We start from the raw sequence: 20567 nt of genomic DNA, 5'->3' as shown, positions 1-20567 counted from the left end.
TTTTATAAATCAGTATTGCATAATTGGGAGCTAAACAAGATAAGGGGACGGATGGATGCTGTGGTAGATGCCGATGAGGTGACAGAGGCATGTAAGCACAAAGTTACTTTCTGGGTGAAAACCTCCAAGGTCACATTAACGCATTTTTGTTTAAATGTGGCGAAGCCCAAAAGCACATCCACAAAAAATCGAAATAGAAAAGTGGCTGAAGTGCGTCAACCCAAATGGGCAAAGGTACTTGACTGATCCAAATGGAGATATGTGTGTGTGTGCGCCAGGCCACTGTGAGAAGAACTCTGTTCTGAGGCAGGATGCCAGCCGCCGGTCATGTTTGTAGATTGTAAAAGTAACGTACGACATGAGTCATACGGCAACGTCTTGTGGCAGTGAGTCATTTAAAAAGAAGTGTCATGGATAAAACGGCTTCATGTTCATTTTGTGATTCACATCATCAACGTAACTGGCAAATATTTCATGTAACTTGTTCCATGAAAATTATCCATTTTCTTCACATATTTATTTTAATTTAATTTATTTTTTGCATTCATTTTTTTGTTTATTCTCCCATTTATTTTCCAATTTATTTTCCAATTTATTTTCTAATTTCCGCCCGCTGAGCGAAACGCTAACTATGGGTTGAGCACACAAATGAAACAATATTTATATTTGGAGAGAGGGAAATCAATCAGGCTTTTCCAGGTAAAAAGGAGTCAGAAGGCGTAATGGCCTTTGCAAGCGTACAAACACCAAGTGTGCCGCTCAAACATGTCTGCAAGCCGGGCTTTAAAAAAAGGCCTCTTGACATGTTTTGCTTTGAACGTTGTGGCTAACGTGCGTGCGTGCGCGTCATGAGGGCGGCCAGCACAGGGCCCGCATTGAACGCAGGTTGATGGGGGCCACGCCCTTTTTTTTTGCTTTTTCTTAAATGTTCGAGTACACAGGATGGCGCACATACAGGAGGTGAGCACATGTAAACACCTACAACTGTTTTTTGGGTTTTTTTACATTTGTGTCGGACATTCTAAGAATCTTGAGCAATACCTCGAACACTCCCGGAAGAATCATCGAAATACATTTAGAGTGCTTATACAAAGTCTACACACTTACATATACACATAGTACATACATATAACATATGTATATACAGAGGCACCTCATCATGGTTCTGACCCACAGGGGTGTGTAGACTTTTACATCCACTGTATTTATGAGGGCTTGACCGATTCATCGGCTGGCTGATTTAGTCAGCTAATCTTAGTTCTTTTGTAATCGTCAAAATCATCATCAAATTGTCCAAATCTTCTTCGCCTATAAGTTTTTAGGTGACCAAAAAAAGTGATTTTCTTAATTACATATATTTTTAATTAATCAACCAATGAATTGTTTATTGTGAACTTCTTATGCTAAATATTGTAATAGGCCTAAAATAAATCTATATAAACCCACCCCATTTGATCTTGCTTGCCCCTAAGCAGGAAAGTAGCCCATCTTGTAACCTTCCTCACCCTCCTTCCTCCTTTCCTTCCCTCCTCCTCCTTTTCCAACATCTAAATGTGCGCTGGCGTTTGAATAAAGCTTCTTTCTGCTCTCCTCCACAAGCAGGAGTCACAGCCCCCGCCAGTCAGCGGCCACTGGGAGCTTCAGAGCATCAACGGTACGTACCCGGCAACATGATTAACTTCAACAATCTTTCACGGAGTTGGAAATGAGATGTTGTGCAAGTAGAAGTTTGTGGATGGACTCACTGGTCTTGTAGAATTTTTTTTTTTAATCTGAAACTATTTGCTCTAAAATTTCCTTTCGACGCATTTATCTGGTAGAGTATCATAATTGATCTGTAAAATCAATTGAAAGTGATGGAATGATCCTTTTCCCACGTTTCAGTAATACTTTGATGAGTGACGGTATGATAAAAACCAATGCGATACCATTTGGGGGGCTTTGCTTAGAATTCGGCTGAGGTTTTACTTTTTGTATTGACCCTGGACCAATCAAGGGCTCCAATGTTGCCCACAATTAGGAGGCTGACATTTTGACATTTATATTACTTATTGTAATTTTTTTTTCAAAAGTCACATTGAGACCTATTTCCATTCAGACAATGAGTAAATATTGTTGAAACTTATTCAAACTGTTTCTTGCCATTTTCACCTGACAAACTAAACATTCCATAGAGTATTTAAAACGACCAGATAGCCTGCGCTAGCATACAATAGGAAACACCAAAAGTACCCGGGCTAACAATTAGCATCTATCGGCGGGCCGTTGTTAGCTTTTAAGCACCTATCTGAACAGAAACGATTCAGTGGGTTATAGACAATCTAAAACTCTTGGCGGGCATCCGATTTCTTCTTTAGCATCTGCCAAGGAGGACCAGTATTAGTGCTGTACTGAGAAGCCAAGAGAGGAGCTAATTTTGGATGAATTTCTGTCTTATACAGCACCCAGGTGGCCTCAACTCACTGTAAGACAATATGCAGTGCAAAAGAAAGTGACAAATGATTACTTTTTGTCTTTGTCTAGCAAAATATTATAATTTTGTTGCTTTTTGGAGAGAGGATTAATAGCATTTTAGTGGTGAAAGATGATTACGATATAAGTATGGTCAAGGGGAAAAAAATCTAACTCAGATTTCAAGGCACTACTCTAAAGTGTAATATTTTATTATATACTGCAGTTATTTATTTAATTTATGCTTTTTTTTTAATTCTTGCTTGTTTGTCGAGTGGGGGACATTTTTCTGTTTGGGTACACCCTGTTTCATGCAGCATTTAGTTATTTCCTGGAAAAAAAAAATTATCCTGGGTATGCAATTATTGTAATTTCCTAAAAAACAAAAAAAATCCGATGGTGGTTATGACTTAAAAAGAAACAGACGACATTTCCTGTTTGTGAGCCTCTCCCTGCCACTGAAAGCCTTTTTGTTTATTGTTTTTTTCTCCAAATTTCTGGATCAGAGGCACCTTTAGCAGTCCAGCAGCGAATTTTCCATCGCCTTTCTCCTTGGAGGCCACGTCCTGTTTCTATGGCGACGTCGGTCTCCCTGGGCTCCCATTGTGAATTTCAATTGGCAGATGTTGGTTAAATGAGAAAACAAAAATAAATTTTCACCACATATCACTCAAATGAATGAATATGAATAAATTGTCCCTTTCCAACACATGCTGACTACAGCAGACGTGGTTGTGACCTGAGAATGCGGAATATGTGCTACTAATGCACCTTTAACCACCTGTGATTTTTTCTTTCCTCGCTGTACAAGAGTGTGTGTGTTCTCCAACATGAACCTTACAGTACACACACACACATATATTTCCTAGCATCAGACGCACGTTGCCACACGTCGCCTCTGAGTGTGTTGCACTGTGTGTGTTCATATCAATGTCCACTCTGTTCTGCCAATGAGGGACTTTGGAAGGTTTTTGGGGGTTGGGTGCCCGCCCCTTGTGTTTACCTTGGCAGGGTTGCACCCCTCCCAAAAAGCCCTGCCCCTGCCCCTGTCCATAGCAGGAACAAACCAAGGCCTCTTTGCCCACCGTCACCTCGGCTGCAAGCGGAACATACCACAGTGACCGAAGAGGGGAGCGGCCGCACCCCACCCCAGCTCAAAACACCCCACCCCCATCAAATGAATGAACACACTGTGGCGGGTCGCTCGATTTAGAGGCAATGACTCTTGATGAGCTTCAATGAGGAAAGTCGTTTTTTTTTTTTGTTTTTTGTTTTTTTAAATTGAGCCATCGACAACTAGAGTGGGCAAATTTGTCATTTAAAATCACTTCAAACTGGAAATAAAAAATAAAAAATGTTTCAGCTGTTAACACATGAATTTGGACAATTAACCAGAAAATGGATATGGCCCATTTTGTGCATTAGAAGTGCAGTGAATCAAAATGACTTTCTATTTAAAAAGTAAGAAAAGAAAAAAAATAATCAAGGATATATGGTGATCACAAACAAAAGTTCATTGAAGAATACTTAGAGTACTGAATGCCGCTATTCATTAATTGCAAAGATATATCAAATTAAAACTCGGCCGGGTCACTTTTGACCAATGTTGTGCATTGGGTGCACCAAAGCACGACTTACTTTCGGAGTCATCTTTGCTCACCTAGCCTCACAGGTGCGGCCATCTTGAAAATAAGACTTTGCACAGTATCACAAAGGCTGCCTTCTATATGTCAAAGTTGGAACTACACCTTAAATTCAACCAGTAATAATCTGAAAACTGTGCCTTTTTATCTAATCTTTTCTGCTCTTAAAACTTGAAAATGATTTCCCAAATGCAGTTGTCCCACCCACCTGCTGTTGAGTATACAACCATTTGCAGGAAATACGTTATTGCCCTGACTAAAACGGGAAAGTTGTTGCCCCCCTTTCACCTAATGAGCCTTTTAGGCCAAGTGTTGACTTTGTGTTTGTTATTGGAGAGAAGTCTTTACTTCTCTTGTGCACTCTCGCTCAGTGGAGAACGCAAGCACACTGCGCCTTGTTGGAAACGTTCAAAATGTCCTTGTTTTCCACGTAACATTTAACCTGACATATGATTTGGGTCAAATGTGACCCCTTTTGACATTCAACAAAAAATAAAAATTAAAAAAATAGTATAAATTGTATGATAGTATAATAAATAGTATAATAAAAAATAAAAATAGCCGTCATTCTGTCACACTGACATTTGATGACTTTTTCTAAAATGACAATAATATTCCCCCAAAACAACAAGGAACAACAATATACCCGTTAGTGTAGTAATACATTTTAAAAGATGTGTACTTCTTAATTTGACAGAACAAGATGGCGACCAGTTGAATTCTTTTTAGGATGTTCATTTCTATTTAGAACAGATTACATTGAGGATTGAAAATGAACTGTATGGAAGGGTTACGAGTAAAACACAAGAACATCCAAACAATATTTAAAGACTGCGACAGAGCAAAAATAGAGAGGTCTAAAATGGAAGAGTTACATCATGGCCACCCGCTTTGGGTCAGTACACACTGTGTGATATTTTGCATGCTGAGACAGCACGACAAACATTGGTGTGACTGTGCCTTTCTGTTTCAGTGTACAGTGTACCAGTGTTAATGGTCTACACACGCACGCGCGCGCGCACTTTTGCCAGTTTTCAGTTAGCTGCGTCATTCCAAAAGTTCCCTTTACAGCAGAGCGTCATCTTGCGGTCAACCTCTGTAAGTGTTAAAATTACACTGGCCACTTGTCTTCTAAACTTAAAGTCGGAGTATTATGGAGGCGGGGTTTTTAAATTATTATTAATTTATTCTTATGAGATGACAACATTAAGAATGAGCGAGAGGGGGGGATTAAAAATTTTTTTTTTAAGTGCCAGAAAGTCCAGCAATGCAGCCATAGACAAAATTGTGTTTATTTTCTAACGTATGTGCCAGAAATAAGTACCTAAATTGACTGGCATCCCTAATGATGCGAATTTGTTTAATGGAGATGTCAGACGGTTGCAGATTCAATGACGTTCCTTTTTTCCTTTGAAAGCTGAGACCAATTTCCCCAGCCAACCTGACTTGTGCTGCAAATGCATTTAAGCCGAATGAATCATATTTGGTCTCAACTAATTTCAGGCACTTGGGATATTTCCTGTGACCTGGCGGCGACACAGAGCCGTTGGGTGTTTAGTCTTTCCAAATGATGTCATATTTCCACTCCAAACGGCTGAGCAAACGTAAGCGCATATTCTGAAGAACCATGACGGGAAACGTGAGGCGCTTCGAAAGCCGCTCATTCATTCAACACATCACGCTTTGTCTGAGACATTCTTAAATAATTAATTTAAATAAATACGTGCCAGAAGAAAAAAAAATAGAACAAATATACTACACAGAAAGAAAAAAAAAGATTGAAAAAGAAATAAATGTTTTGTCTGTTGTCTTTAGGCGAGGATGACTTCCCTGCTTCTGCTGTGTGTGTCTTTGCCCTTCATCTCAGCAACTACATCATTTGGACACCATGACGGTACGGGCTCGGTGCACACGCAAGCTCTTCAACATTAAGCTCTCCAGCAAAACGACACGCAGCAGTAGTACAAAATGTCATTCTGACCTGAGAGCAAAAATTTGCGTTGGATGTTTGCTTTTCCACGCCCACTCAAATCCCCACACTGTCTTTCACGCAGACTTGGACGGCACGCTGCGTGTTAGCATCCCATCGGCGGCACCTCTGCGCCCCCTGCTGGGTGGCAAGGTGGTATTGCCCTGCTACTTCCTGGACAACACCGTCAGCGTCCCGGGCGCCCCGACCATCGCTCCGCTCTCCCACCGCATCAAATGGACCTTTATCACCAAGGAGAACATTACCACCGTCCTGGTGGCAACAGAGGGCAAAGTCCACGTTGAGAGGGATTACCTGGACAGAGTAACGATGGTCAACTACCCGATAGTGTCCACCGACGCCTCCCTGGAGATAACGGAGCTGAGGTCCAAAGACTCGGGCACCTACCGCTGCGAAGTCACGCACGGCATCGAGGACAACTATGACAGCGTGGACATCCAGGTTCAGGGTAAGACATGCAGACACCATCTGATTTCTATTTCAATTGGATTTGGCCTTGGCTTGTTTCCATCTCGCGGTACACTTTGGTTGAGTTCAGTAAAAGGGAAATGGTGACTTGATGGCAGATCTGGATCACACCTGACTATGACTCAGAGCCAGTCTGGGAATGCCTTGGCGTACACCAGCTGGAGCTGGAATCGGTGGCCGCAGACAGATGACTTACATTGCTTCATTTTTCTATGACATTGTCCTGTGAGATTGGTAAGGGGTGGCCGGTCTGGTTGGTGAACAGGCACACACATCCAATTCAGGAGCAGGGTCCCAAACTGAACCATAAACTACATGGTGGGAACACAACTAAAACATATTCCGTCTCGTTCGTCACGTCTGCCCGACAGGTATCGTGTTCCACTATCGAGCCATCACCACCCGGTACACCCTGACATTTGAGAAGGCAAAGGCCGCTTGCATCCAAAACAGCGCCACCATTGCAACCCCCGCCCAACTGCAGGCCGCCTACGATGATGGCTACCACCAGTGTGATGCTGGATGGTTGTCTGATCAGACTGTCAGGTAATATTCATCCATCTGTGGTCAATGGAGAATGGACTTTTAGAGTCTGCCAACCACATGTGAATGTTAGTTTTCATCACGTTGACATAAAAGAATGCCAATAACATCCACAACAACATCACAGGGAATAATCAGAATCCAGGTCCTGAAGCTGATTTACCTTTCCTTTTCAGGTACCCCATCCATGAGCCTCGGAAGGAATGCTACGGAGACAAGGAAAACTTCCCTGGCGTGAGAACCTATGGTGTGAGAGACGTCAATGAGACTTACGACGTGTACTGTTTTGCGGAGAAGATGGCAGGTACGTTGTGCAACAGGATACCAATGACACTGCAATGGTGTGGTTGAGTTAATTCCCTGCGCTGGCTGAAATATTGTCTCAATATATCTTGGGAAAATTGACTGAATGTGTTTCTCCCCCCCAGGCAGAGTCTTCTACTCCATGTCAGTAGAGAAGTTCACCTTCCAAGAAGCTGATGATCAGTGCACTAAACTGGGTGCCAGACTGGCCAACACCGGAGAGCTTTACCTGGCCTGGAAGGGCGGCATGGATGTGTGTAATGCCGGCTGGTTGGGCGACAGGAGCGTGCGCTACCCCGTCAACATTCGCAGGCCTCAGTGTGGAGGCGGGCTCCTGGGAGTCCGAACGGTCTACCTGTTTCCCAACCAGACGGGATACCCCCTCCCGAGCTCCCGTTACGATGCTATCTGCTTCCAAGGTACGTGTTCAACCTCAACGAGGGCGGCAATCCCTCTGTATTGAAAGACTAGACTGCAGGACCACTGACCTGAGTAGTTCTGAAAGTATAACGTTGTCACATTAACAGGTCGCGATGACGAAGGCGCAGTTCCCGGCAGGATCACTCCTTTCCCAGACATCATGAGCATTACCCCCGCCCCTGGAGTTTATCCAGGACTGACAACCCCCGCTGGAGGTCAAGAGATCAAGCAAGGAGGTGTGGACATTCTCACCAAACCTATCTCACCTCCTTTTACAGACGCCGCCATGGCTCCCACTGGTAAACTTGGCGTTCTTCTCTAATGGCATCGTAGTCAGCGCATCACAAATCCTCGAGATATGACGATCATAAGATTGAAATCAGAATGTCCTCAATCTCATTTTCTGGCCGATAGGTGTGGTGTTCCACTACAGACCCATTACTGGTCGGTACACGCTGAGCTTTCTGGAGGCCCAACAAGCCTGCAAGAGTATTGGAGCAGTCATCGCCAGCCCCCTGCAGCTCCAGGCTGCCTTCGAGAAAGGCTTGCACCAATGTGACGCTGGTTGGCTCGCTGACCAGAGTGTCAGGTGTGCTAAAGGCAGAATTAATGCACGCAAGTAGACTCCTCATAAACATCTAAAAGAAATATCTCTTGTGTTCAGGTATCCCATCGTTTCACCCCGAGATAACTGTGCGGGCAATCTTCTTCACCTTCCCGGAGTCCGATCCTATGGCCTAAGGCCAGACTCTGAGCGTTATGATGTATTTTGCTATGTCGAAAGTCTGCAAGGTCAGGATCTAGTCACACCTGAAATCACTGAATTTATGTGTTGTCAACACCAAATGTAGGTCTTGGCATCATGCAATTTCACTCTTTCTTTCAAAGGTGAGGTCTTCTTCACCAGCGACTATGACAGTTTCTCCTTTGAGGAGGCCGTGCAGCACTGTGAGGAACTCAACACCACACTAGCCACAACTGGCCAGATGTACGCCGCATGGAACCAAGGCCTTGACAAGTGCCGCCCAGGTTGGCTGATGGACCGCAGTGTCCGATATCCCATCACAAGTTCCAGATCCAACTGCGGGGGCGGCCAAGTGGGCGTGCACATTATCTACGCTTTCCCCAACCAGACGGGATTTCCCGATGAGCACTCGCGCTATGACGCCTACTGTTTCAAAGGTAAGAAACTCTCATTTGGGTTCTCACCAAATATTACTGTCGATTCCCAACTGGATTTTGTGTTTTACAGCTGAAACACTCGCCATTGAGACTGACAGCAAAAGCACCATTGACACCATCAGTGAAACCATTTTTGACAAGTTACTGACAGTGGATGTTATCAGAAAGACAACGGTCGCAGTCGATCACGTCATTCCTACTCGTAAGACTGATTCTGTAAAATCACTTTTAAAGTTGCTTTCTATTTTGGTCACTTCACTTTCCTAGTCTCACGTGAAATTTTGTTGTTTGATTTTAGTCGAACCATCGGTGGGTTACAATGACACCCAAACAATTCTGAACGCTACAGAAATCGAAGAGGTTATCCAAAGGACAAATATCACAACCCAGCTAATTGCACCTACTGGTAAGACAGCTTTGATCAACTGCATGAACATAAAATGGGTTTTGAAGGATTGCACAGCACTTGCACATTGAAAAATGACGTCACCAATTTGACTTCTAGTTCCACTTGATGGTTCTGCATCTGGATCAGGCGATGCTTCAGCCAGTGGGGATCTTCAAATCTCAGGCGGTCATTCAGCCAGTGGGGATCTTCAGATCTCAGGCGATCATTCAGCCAGTGGGGATCTTCAAATCTCAGGCGGGTCCAGCACCACCAGCGGGAGCGGAGCGTCTGGCTCAGGACTGGACGTCACCTTCAGTGGACACACAGACATCCTGTCAGGAGACCATTCTGCCTCTGGTGACCCGCAAGGAGCAGAGGGTGGCAGCGCAATCTTCACCTCAGGAGACGCCTATAGCGCATCAGGATCTGGGTCCGGTTTTGTTGTGTCAGGGTCAGGCTCTGCCAGGGGCAGTGGAGACATTAGTGGCAGCAGTGGTGACATTCTGATCAATATACTGGATGGAAAAGAGAAAGAATTGGTGATCCCAACCCTCACTGAGCAGGAGTTAGGTAGTGGAGTCTTGTGGGCGTCAGGTATGTCCGGGTCAGGAAGCATGTCTGGATCAGGAGGTATGTCCGGGTCAGGCAGTGGAATTTTTGGTATCACTTTTACGGTCAAAAGTGCCATTGACATGACAGTTCAGCAATCAGGAGAGCAGGAGTTGTACGGATCTGCAGAAATGTCCGGCTCAGGATCGATTTCCGGATCAGGCTCCTTGTCTGGGTCAGGCATCAGTGGATTTTCTGGCATCACCTTTACAGACAGCAGTGGCGTTGACCTAACAGTTCTTCAATCAGGAGAGCAGGAGTTGTACGGGTCTTCTGAAATGTCCGGTTCAGGATCTTTGTCTGGATCTGGCTCTGGCTCTTTGTCAGGGTCAGGCATCAGTGGATTTTCCAGCATCTCCTTCACAGACAACAGTGCCATTGACTTAACAATCCAGCCATCAGGAGATCAGGAGTTGTCTGGATCTCATCCCTATGCATCGGGCTACCCCAGCGGCTTTCAGAGTGGTTTTACATCTGGTCTTTCGGGCAGCGGTTCTGCCTCTGGCCAACCAACCCAAACGGACGATGATGTCATCTTTCTAACAACTGACGGGATGAAGGAAGTTACCGTTTCCCCTCAGGTGCATCATTCAGAAGAGGGACGCGGGGTTGTAGAAATTAGTGGCCAGGAAAGTGGCTCGGGAACCCATCTTCAGATCTCTAGCAGTGGCGAGCCCTCAACTGCCGGGGTTTCTATAGCTTTTCCTCCTGGATCTACAATGACCTATCCAGACAACAATGGATCATCTGGATACGAGGAAGAGGAGGCTACAGTCGTCGTTCTGACTCCAGATCCTGCGTACGTCAGCCCAACCACAGCACCGTCGATTTCACTGGCAACACCTCCCGTTGTGGAACAGCCACAAGTAGAAGAGGGTATGTTGCTCGCGGTAATGCACACCAAAAAACAGACAATGTATCGATAAAGTCTTTTGTCATATTGTGTGCAGCTGTACACGGTTGTCCCGAGGGTTGGTTGGAGTTCAGGGGAAGCTGTTACCTCCACTTTGCCGACAGACACACCTGGTCAGATGCCGAGCAACGTTGCCAGGAACTCAATGCCCACCTGGTCAGTGTCACATCTGAAGAGGAGCAGCAGTTTCTCAACTGTAAGTAATTCTCCCAATTTCAGCGTATTTCAGGTGCAAACCGAACCAGTCTCAGAAATATCGATGTCTCTGCTTCATAGCTAAAGGTCAAGACTATGAGTGGATCGGTCTCAATGACAAAGAAGTCCAGAATGAATTCCGCTGGACAGACGGCAGCGCCCTGGTGAGTTTCAAGATGGAGGCGTATCTCGGAACAAGGGTTCACACTTTTTGCGGCAATTGTGCCATCCCAGACGTATGAGAACTGGAGACCTAACCAACCTGACAACTACTTCAACTCCGGGGAGGACTGCGTGGTTATGATCGGGCACGAGGCAGGCCAATGGAACGACGTTCCTTGCAATTACTACCTTCCCTTCTCGTGCAAGACTCAACCCGGTAGGAACTGATCCAGATCGACTTCCTATGTATCGAAACCATCCAAATGAGTGCTGATCCGCATTAAAACATCATCCATTTCATTTCATCAATGTCTGTCTTGTCAGCGGGGTGCGGAGCGCCCCCGGAGGTGGCTCACGGCTCACCGATGGGCGTCACCAGAGATCACTACGCCGTCAACTCCAAAGTGCGCTACCAGTGTCAAGCGGGCTACACGCAGCGCCACCTGCCTGTCATACGTTGCATGGAGAACGGACAGTGGGAGAGGCCACAAGTGGAATGCACAGAAAGTGAGTTGCTATAAGTTTGCCCAACTATAGTAGGATTTTGTGCCCCCCAAAAAATAAAAATAAACGAAATCTTTGGCTTGCCCCTCCAGCATCCGGCGGCAACAGGCTACACAAACGATCGGTGAAGAGCAGAAGTCGAGCAGTCAGCGGCCGACGGGAGCACAGGAAGACGCTTTGAGCGGGACTGAATGAAGCGCAAGTGAGATTCACAAAAGGACCCCTCTCGTGGACACCAAGCATATTGCCCGACCAAAAAAGGAAATCCGCCAATGTAAATACAAAAGCACTAAAACACATTTAAACGGTGACGATGTAACTGACTCACATTTCTCTCCGTGTCTTTAATGAAGGCACTTACATTATGTTATTTATAGAGTCTAATTTATAGCTGTAACAAGTTCTCCATGCACAAGTACTACTGGAGGAGTCAAGGCAAAAGTGTTATTGATTGCAAATGATAGCGTGTTGCTATACTATATTTTGAGCCCATTTTATGTCAGGGTCTGTGTTTGTGCTATTTGGTCCCCGGGGGCGATTTTTAAAACAATTTTATTTTTGTGTAGTAAAGATTTGTTTTAATTAAATTAATTCATACGATGCTTTTCACAACATTCAGTTTGTCAGTACAAACAAATTCCTAGTTTTAAACACAAAGAAATGAATTGAAAGTTTTAACTAAGACGTAGTCATTTTTGGATTTTTGAAAGAAAAAAAAAAAGACATTAATCGAGATTAATTGAAGCATACTTTGTCCCACTCTCACGTTAGATAAAATATTTTTAGGGAATAAATAATGGGCACTTTTGATAACATTTTGACATTTACGAAAACTTTTGCCTTTAGGTTACGTTGCTTTGTGTTGAGCAAAATGCGAAGATTCTAAATTGTCTTGATGTTAAGGAAAACATAAAACCAATTCAATTTTCTTAAAATTGTGCAAAAAACAAAAAAATCGACAATTATGTCTTCCCACTCTTGCATAGGTTTTTAAAATAACAAATACCGCTAAATATTCCCATAGTTGAGGATAATTTGTCCTTCTTATTTTTTAAAAATAAAATAATTTTTTGAAACATTCCATATGCAAACACAAATCCGAATTCAACATGTCTGTGATTGAAAACTCCTATTTGAATGGTAATTGATAGTAGAGACCCATCGCTGGCTTTACGCTTGGGACTCGCTGTAAATATTCTACGCCACAACTGTGTGAACAGCAGGATCTGTCATTAACATACAATTTCTTTGTCATTATTCATCCTGTATCATTCCTTGTTATCAAATGCAGATGATGTCACGGGTTACCTAGTCTGTGGAACCGGATGAATGTGATTAGTTTGTTGTGTAGTTTTAAAATGTGACCCCCATTTGCAGAACACACTGGCGCACAGATAGTCCATTCTTACTCGGTTTAAGTTCTCACAGTATTAAAAAAAAATAAAAAAAATGATGTGACACTTCTGCAGGGGAAAAAAGTGTTTTAGAAGGCAGATACAGACTGTGAAGTTGTACGATCCGATATAAGTGACAGCGAGTACATCGAGCGGACAGTCAATTTCATTTTTGAAGAATAAAACAGGCACCGTAATAGAAAGAAATAAAGTCAACAAGTCACTGTGTGGTTGTCGCCATCCCTGACGTGAGCATACAGTCTGCTGTAGTGTGCTGCGCCAAATAAAAAGATGGAATCCAGTCCATGCGTGTGAGTGACATGATTTTTTTTTTTTTGCCCCTGTGACAATTTGCCTGATGACGTCATAGTGGACATAACTGGCAAAAAGCAAAAATATCAAATCAAAGACGTGCCCAGTAGTGATTTATTGCGTCATATAAAACAATACAAAATTGGATTGCTGTATTTTAGTATATCTAAAAAGAAGCAGTTCTTATCGGATATTCCACGCCTAAAAAAAGTATAAATCGAGCAAACACATTGAATTGCTGTTTTAATGAAAAAGCAACACTAATGTTTAAGTCACAGACGCTTAAGTAAACCAGTAGGAGGAGCCCTTCAGCTAAATGTACAGCGCGTGTGACGTCACAGTGAGAGGGAAAAATAAACAAAAAGACATGCGAACTTCCAGGTGACACAAAGTAAAAGTAAAAAAATCATCCAGAATGGTGATTACAGCATATTTATACAATCATCTTATTCTTTCTCGCTTGAGCAACAATCCCGTATATCGAACAATCTTTGGGACTTGCAACAATACAGAAAATGAGGGAAAATTAAAAACAAAACGAAAAAACAGCCTTTGATTAAGTCATTCTACGAAACAGGATTTTGTACAAGACGTCCCAAAGTGTTCCAACGTCCCTTTTCCAATGCACGGTACCTACTCGTCTCAGCATGGCTCCACTTGCTATTGACGCTTCGTCTCAAACGCTTCAAAAGATTATAACGCAATTCGTTCGCTGGACTTGACAATAACGTTTTTCAACAGGGAGGGGTGGAGGGAACAGAATTAAACCCCATTGTCTTTGATGTTTACGAGGAATGGGCCATCGGAAAAAACAAAAGTACAAACACACACGCTAACGTTAGCTTACCCCGATGTGGCTTCTTAGCTGTGGACGCCGCACGCTCCTCTTCTTGCCCTTAGTCACCCGACCACTGAAGAAGTTTTAGAATGAGGTGGAAAACCAACCACCCCAAACCGAGGCGAGTAGAGCCAAGTGAGTACTGTGCAGTGGGAAAGAGGCGTCAAGAAGTTGGCATCACAGTCACTAGTGGTCTTAAGGAGGAAGAGGAGAACAATATCATTTCAAATGGTATCAATAATACCCATTTTTTTGTAGGCTAATGCTAAAGCTAACCTCTCAGACAAACCAGAGGTTAGCGATAACAGTAGACGCCAAATTTCAGGTGGCGCGGGGGGAAGCCGAAGCTACGCACGCCCGCTTGCGGCGGCCCGCAGTTAGCGCGGGGCTTGACGATGGGATAGCGGACGCTGCCGTCCGCCAGCCAGCCGGCGTCGCAACGGTCCAATCCTGCCAGTCTCCAGGCGGCGTACAGCTGGCCCACTTTGGCGATGTGAGCGGAGTTTCCCGCGCACGCCTGCAGCGCTTCGGTGAAGTTGAGCTTGGTTGGGCTCGCTAGGAAGTAAACGGTCCCTGCGGAAGGGGAAGTCAAACATTTGTTTACGTTCTGAGCCTGTACGAGTCTAAACACGATAATCCACCTTTGCCGTTTTCTGATTCTGACCTTTGATGGAAGCGGAGAAGCAGAAGGCGTCGAAGCGGTGGAGGAGGCGATGGCGTTGGCCGTAAGTGCGCAGGCCTGGCGCTAGGTCCGCCCCCCCGCATCCGTCACGAGACGTCGTGATGGGGTACTGCACGGTGCCGTCGGCCAACCAGCCGGCGTTGCACCAGTCCAAGCCCTCGTCCCACGCCGTGAAGAGCTGCTCGAAGGTGGCCAGGGTGGCGTCCTGATCCTGGCACGCCTGCTGGGCCCCCTGGAAGTTGAAGTGGTAGCGTCCTTCGGCGGAGTGGTACGGAAACACCACACCTACAGCCGAGAAGAGAAATACACTGACCCGTGGAAAATGATGTTGCAAATGATTCTGGGAGGTTCTTTTCCCATTCCCGGTCCACTCACCTCGCAGCTCCAATTCCACGGTGACGCTCTCATCCTCCAACCCGTCTATCACCTCGCAACGGTACCGCCCCGTGTCGTTGAGACGCAGCTCACTGATGACCAGCGACATGTCGCCCGGCGCCGAGCGTCGCAGGCGGACCCGGCCCCGGAATCCGCCGTAGCTGCGGTGGCGGTTGTCCATGGCGACCATCACCTGCGTTTCCATGGCGGCGGGGTGAACGGGCTCGCCGACGGCGTTGGCGGGCAACCACGACCACTTGACCCGCGTCCGGCGCGGCTCGTTGAGCTCGGGTTTGTAGTGGAAGTGGCAGGGAAGGGTGACGCTGCTGCCCCTGGTGGCTGACACGGACGGGTTCGGGGACTCCACGTACAGACGGACCCCGTTGAAATAGACTGTGAGAAGACACAATTTGGTCACTTGGAAAAAAAAAAAAGACATTGTGACAGAAAAAATACAATATAGGTCATGTATATTAAACTGAGGATAAGTGGTTCGCAAAATGAAAGAATGGATGGATAGATTTTCCATATTTAAAAATTAATCACAAAATAAATGATGTATTGGAAAATATAGCAATATTATGGAGATTAAAATGGGGCATAAAAACAGATTCAAAAGATAATTAAATAATCCAATAAAAAATATGAACGCAGAAAATATGAACAGACATACACGTATTAACGCTTTTAAAATATGTATTTTTTGCAACAAATATAATGAACTAAGACAGTTACTTTCTCCGTTGCCATTGCCGTTGCTGCCGTCATGATAGTAGAAGCCGTTCTTATAGTTGAAGTGAACGGCGGCGGCTGGCAGCAGCATAAGTCCGCAGACGGCCAACAGGGGGCGCAAGAGACCACCAAGCATTACGCTGAAAGACAATTTTCACGCACACACGCACACACAAAAAAGAAAGTCCCCTAAATACCAACAGGGTGTTTTAGTCACATCCAAGCAGAAAGCCTTCTAAAAATATCAAAACATGTATACATAAAATTGTTTAAAGTAAAATATTGTCGTTTAAAGTCGTCCTGCTGTTCTTCTGTTCCCATCACTAATAAACAGCAAAGTTTCTAACAACGGATTTCTCCTTTCTCGTCGAATTATTCGTCTTCAATCTTTTCACTTTGAGCACAACATGAATGATAACAAACATGGTTAAACTCACCAACTGAGAAGAGACGAGAAGAACGCAAAGTGTCGCTTCCAGCCACTCACTCGCTTGCTCACTGCACGCGTCTGTGTGGATACGTTCCTCTATAGATGTGTGTGGACTTCACCGTCTCCTCCTCCTCAACGTGGGGTGACGTCACCACGGTGGGCTCCACACTGCGACCTCAAGTGACACAGTGGGTGACAATTAGAAAAAGTCATTTTAACATGTCAAATATTGGTTGGATTTTCTCCCATTTATACTTCTTAATAATTATCAAAAGCAACACCATTTTAAATGTAATGTAGGTGTGAATTTAAGGGAATAAAGTATATTATAGAAACATTGTAGCTAACATTGCTTACTTGTGTTTCAGATAAGGCATGCTAGCATTACGGTAAGAGAGTGTTTGCTACCATTTAGCGTTTGTATCAAAAATTGTACTTGCATACTGAAGCGAAAACAAACAAAAATATCAGTGAGTGAAGTCACGCATCTCAAAAACCCCCATCAGGCAACTGTCGAGATGCCACTGTAGCTTTTGGTGCCCTCTTGTTGTTGGACGCCATTAAGTTGGGCCATAGCTTTATTCAATAGAAGAATGCGCTTTGCCGCCATCTTGTGGCATGTATAGGTAATTACAGTCACAAGTCACGGGGGTTCACCGTCCAAAGAGTTAACGGGCAATTTTCCGCAATATGTCCCGTTGAATGAAGGTCAGCTGCAAAGACAACACAAGCCAAGCATTTATCCAGAAGGCTGGCGGCCATGTTGGCCAAAGGTCATTTTTGTTTTGCCAAAGCCTTGAGTAGATAGAACATGCGTCGCCCTCGTCAAGTTGCGTTACAGTGGTGAAAAACAAGCGTGCTGGGTTAGCGGGGGAGGCTTCCGCATACAATATACTGTTGAGCAAACACTGTCACGGTTGAGTGAAGCGCAGATGTTGGCCGCCCTCCTGACACCAAGCCCCAACCTCATTCAACCTCTGGCCACCGACAACACCATAAAAACACTTCAACGTCCTGCTTCCCTTGCATAATCTTTACACGGGAGTTTGAAACAATTCAAACTGTCGAGAACCGTCCGTGTTCCCACCACATTACCCGTCGCTCTTTAAAGAGTCAAATTCTGTTTTCTAACACGCACAAGATTGTGCATAGCAATATTAAAACGTTCAACTCACATAATCCGCCAATCACTGTTTTGTGTGGAGTTCCTCAGGGATTTTTCAATCCCACCATTTTCTCTTGAAATATAAATAAATAAATAAATGCACACTGTAGGAAAGAGTAATTCACATTTTTTTTCTTAGACATCACAAATGGTGATAAGAAATGGAATGGACCTAAGATACTTCCCTGAGGAACCCCACTTAAAATTGTGATTGTTAGTTGGGATACAGAAGTTCTCCTAAAAAAAGCACTGGGGTCACATTCCACTTGTGGAGAGTGATGACAAGATGATGGACAGCTGTCAAGTGAGTCTTGCCAGGTTTGTTATCACTTCCTCAACAATCGAGCATTTCAAGCGTACCTGGCTGAAGCCAGTGTTCGTCCCTAAGTTGTTATCTCGCTCAGTCTTCCCAGGGCCGCACATGAAAGCTTGCTGCCTGAGGCCACAAATACCAGCACCCCCTCCCTCCCCCTTTTAAAGCCACCCCCATTGTCCCAAAGAGTGGAGGGCTATAATTTGGGCGCGGGCCCGCAACCTTCAAGGCCAGCCACCGCTCGTTTGTTTGCGTTTGTGCGGAGCCCAGACGTCTATTGTGTAACCACATCAGTGTGGACACACCGTCATTACACAACCTCTGAAGGAAGGTAAGTGTGTATTTGTGTGTGTGTGTGAGTGGATTAGAGAGGAAGTCGAGCGTCAACTGGAATAACAACTAATAACGTCCTTGTTTTTGTTCGTCGGTAGTCCAAACGCATCGACGGCAAATCTGAAAAGACAGAATGGATTGTAAATCCTTTTCATCTGATGTGAGCAGAAATAGTCGACTTTTCCAGGATGATTTCCTCATTAATATGTTCCTGCAGCAGGAAGTTGGAAGGAGCAGGGATGGATAGATAGATGGATGTGGCCGTCACTTGATTAATGAGCCCCCCCCCCCGTGCTGGAATTGTTTCCAGGATGAAACCGGCTCACACACGTGACATGTTGTCAACTTCAATTTGGATGTTTGCTTTCTTTGAAGTAAGGAGCTATTTCCGAAGCGAGCAGACGGAAGAGCCACTCCTCCACAAAACGAATTTCTTCAAACGAGTAACGCGATGACACATTTGGAATCAGATGACACGCTCGTGGGTGGACGGTGGGGCCAGTGTTTGCTTGGCTGTCTCACAGTCCCACTGTTCTGGGTTCGAATCTCAGCTCCAGCCTGTGTGGACGCTATACTGGATGTTGTCCATCCATCTCAAGCTGCTCACACCAGCGGACAGACGGGGCAGGGTGGGAGAGGAGGATGAAGTTTTACTCCAGAGGTGAATCTGCCCTGAGAGCCCCTGCCTGGGTGATGAGTCAATAAAAACTGATGCAAGGAGCAATCCATAGCCTCCCCCTCCCCCTTCCCTCTCACATTTCAATTTGACATCAATGGAAGCGTCCACACCCAAAGAAAGATCATAATGGTCTGGATGTTTTTTTTTTTTTTTTTTAACGATATTATTATATAATATATAAATAATTCCTAATAATATATTTTGTTAGAAATAATATATCATGTAATATATAAAAAATTCTAAAGATAATAAAATAATAATAATTTAATATAATCTCATAATATAATACTTGAAAATAGCTAACCGGGATTCATTTCAGTGACAAATTCACTCAAATGCTTCCGTGCAGAAGGAACTGGTCAGATTTCATTGCTCCTATTAAAACCGCCTAGTCAGCACATTTATTGTAACACACGTGCCTTCAAGGCCTTTGAGAAAAAGCATTGTTATAAATAAAAGTACCGTTTTTTTCCGTGTATAATGCGCCCCCATGTATAATACGCACCCTAAAAATGGCATGTTGATGCTGGAAAAAAGCCTGTATCCATGTATAATACGCACCCAATTTTTTTTTTTTTTTTTTTTTTTTTTTTTAAGTCCCAATGATCGTCACACACGCAGGGAGGCAATGGGTCCCATTTTTATAGTCTTTGGTATGGTCTTAACTAGGCTGGATGTATTTTTTTTTGTTGGCGTTGATTTCTCCGACTGCCCGTAAAGGCACCACCGCGATCAGATGAAAAGAGAGGAAAGTGACGTGCGGACATGTGAAAAAGGCGGCTCTGTATGGGAGAGACGTTGAAGAGGAATAAAAACACCCTTGGAAAGCAAAACTTGCCCCTCGTCGTGACTCGGAGCCGCAACAAATGTTTCGGATTTGTGTAGGGTACATTGTGACAGCAAACGAGCAGGTGATCGAGCAAGCGTCTGATACGAGAGCATTGCGTTCGTATGGAGCGTGTTTGAAGTGAACAGCAGAGACGAAAGGAACATGGCAAAGTGTTGTGAAATAAAATATTACCTGTAATACGCATTTTGTTATTTGCTGATTGTATTAAACTATCACATTCATTGTCAGTCAAGAAGAGAAGAGGACTATTATCCCTTCTTTGACGAAATGACCAGAGCACAGTACAAACACACTATTGTCGGTCAGTCCTGTTGTTGGTTTTGTTGTACCATGATTTTCTGAAAAAAAAAAAAAAAAAAATTAAAAAAAAAAAAAAATTTAAAAAAATTTGTACCCATGTATAATGCGCACCCCAGATTTTAGGACAATAAATTAGTTAAATTTTGCGCATTATACACGGAAAAAAACGGTAGATTTTTGGGGGGGGTCAGCGTGAGCACCGGCAACATGTTAAAGTCCCGATGTAACATAAAACAAACGATGCCGTGTTTGGTAACTCAAGCAAGATGGCGTGTTTTTTTTTTTTTTTTCCTGATTCCATCCAACAGCGATGATGAGCTCATTATAAACAAACACATGCAAAGGCAATGTGGCGTATTTACATATGTGAGCGTTCGACACTTACTTGCATGA

General features: G+C 44.3%; 2 protein-coding genes across 4 annotated transcripts; one reads left to right on the top strand and one right to left on the bottom strand.

The window, feature by feature from the left end:
* Positions 1-1584: 1584 nt before the first annotated feature.
* Positions 1585-13466, top strand: acanb (aggrecan b). Of its 2 annotated transcripts, none has more exons than XM_037254889.1 (18): positions 1585-1654; positions 5910-5988; positions 6149-6532; positions 6924-7098; positions 7272-7399; positions 7524-7817; positions 7926-8054; positions 8233-8407; positions 8483-8610; positions 8707-9000; positions 9071-9202; positions 9299-9406; positions 9506-10873; positions 10948-11106; positions 11187-11269; positions 11340-11484; positions 11592-11774; positions 11864-13466. In XM_037254889.1, exons 2-18 carry the CDS (start codon positions 5916-5918, stop codon positions 11950-11952), a joined length of 4047 nt encoding a protein of 1348 aa, XP_037110784.1. In that variant the 5' UTR covers positions 1585-1654; positions 5910-5915; the 3' UTR covers positions 11953-13466. The 2 variants fall into 2 exon arrangements, with proteins under 2 accessions (XP_037110784.1, XP_037110783.1); XM_037254888.1 differs by having other exon boundaries at positions 7926-8117.
* A 107-nt stretch (positions 13467-13573) lies between these two features.
* On the bottom strand, positions 13574-16674 carry hapln3 (hyaluronan and proteoglycan link protein 3). 2 transcript variants are annotated; one of them, XM_037254891.1, is made up of 5 exons: positions 16542-16674; positions 16108-16244; positions 15373-15765; positions 14980-15282; positions 13574-14888 (listed from the first exon to the last, which is right to left on the bottom strand). In XM_037254891.1, the coding sequence occupies exons 2-5, from the start codon at positions 16238-16240 to the stop codon at positions 14611-14613; spliced, it is 1107 nt and encodes a 368-aa protein (XP_037110786.1). In that variant the 5' UTR covers positions 16241-16244; positions 16542-16674; the 3' UTR covers positions 13574-14610. The 2 variants fall into 2 exon arrangements, with proteins under 2 accessions (XP_037110786.1, XP_037110787.1); XM_037254892.1 differs by having other exon boundaries at positions 16108-16293; positions 16542-16634.
* Positions 16675-20567: the final 3893 nt, after the last annotated feature.

This window comes from Syngnathus acus, chromosome 6 (genome assembly GCF_901709675.1).
Source record: "Syngnathus acus chromosome 6, fSynAcu1.2, whole genome shotgun sequence".
In the NCBI taxonomy this organism is placed as follows: domain Eukaryota; kingdom Metazoa; phylum Chordata; class Actinopteri; order Syngnathiformes; family Syngnathidae; genus Syngnathus; species Syngnathus acus.
This window is presented reverse-complemented; position numbering and strand designations above follow the sequence as displayed.

Coding starts and splice junctions, on each gene's coding strand:
- hapln3 (XM_037254891.1), bottom strand. CDS start 16,240: ATGCTTGGTGGTCTCTTGCGCCCCCTGTTGGCCGTCTGCGGACTTATG. Junction 15,766..16,107: donor CGGCAATGGCAACGGAGAAA/GTAACTGTCTTA, acceptor GTCTTCTCACAG/TCTATTTCAACGGGGTCCGT. Junction 15,283..15,372: donor CGTGGAATTGGAGCTGCGAG/GTGAGTGGACCG, acceptor TCTCGGCTGTAG/GTGTGGTGTTTCCGTACCAC.
- acanb (XM_037254888.1), top strand. CDS start 5,916: ATGACTTCCCTGCTTCTGCTGTGTGTGTCTTTGCCCTTCATCTCAGCA. Junction 7,400..7,523: donor TTTTGCGGAGAAGATGGCAG/GTACGTTGTGCA, acceptor TCTCCCCCCCAG/GCAGAGTCTTCTACTCCATG. Junction 9,001..9,070: donor TGACGCCTACTGTTTCAAAG/GTAAGAAACTCT, acceptor TGTGTTTTACAG/CTGAAACACTCGCCATTGAG.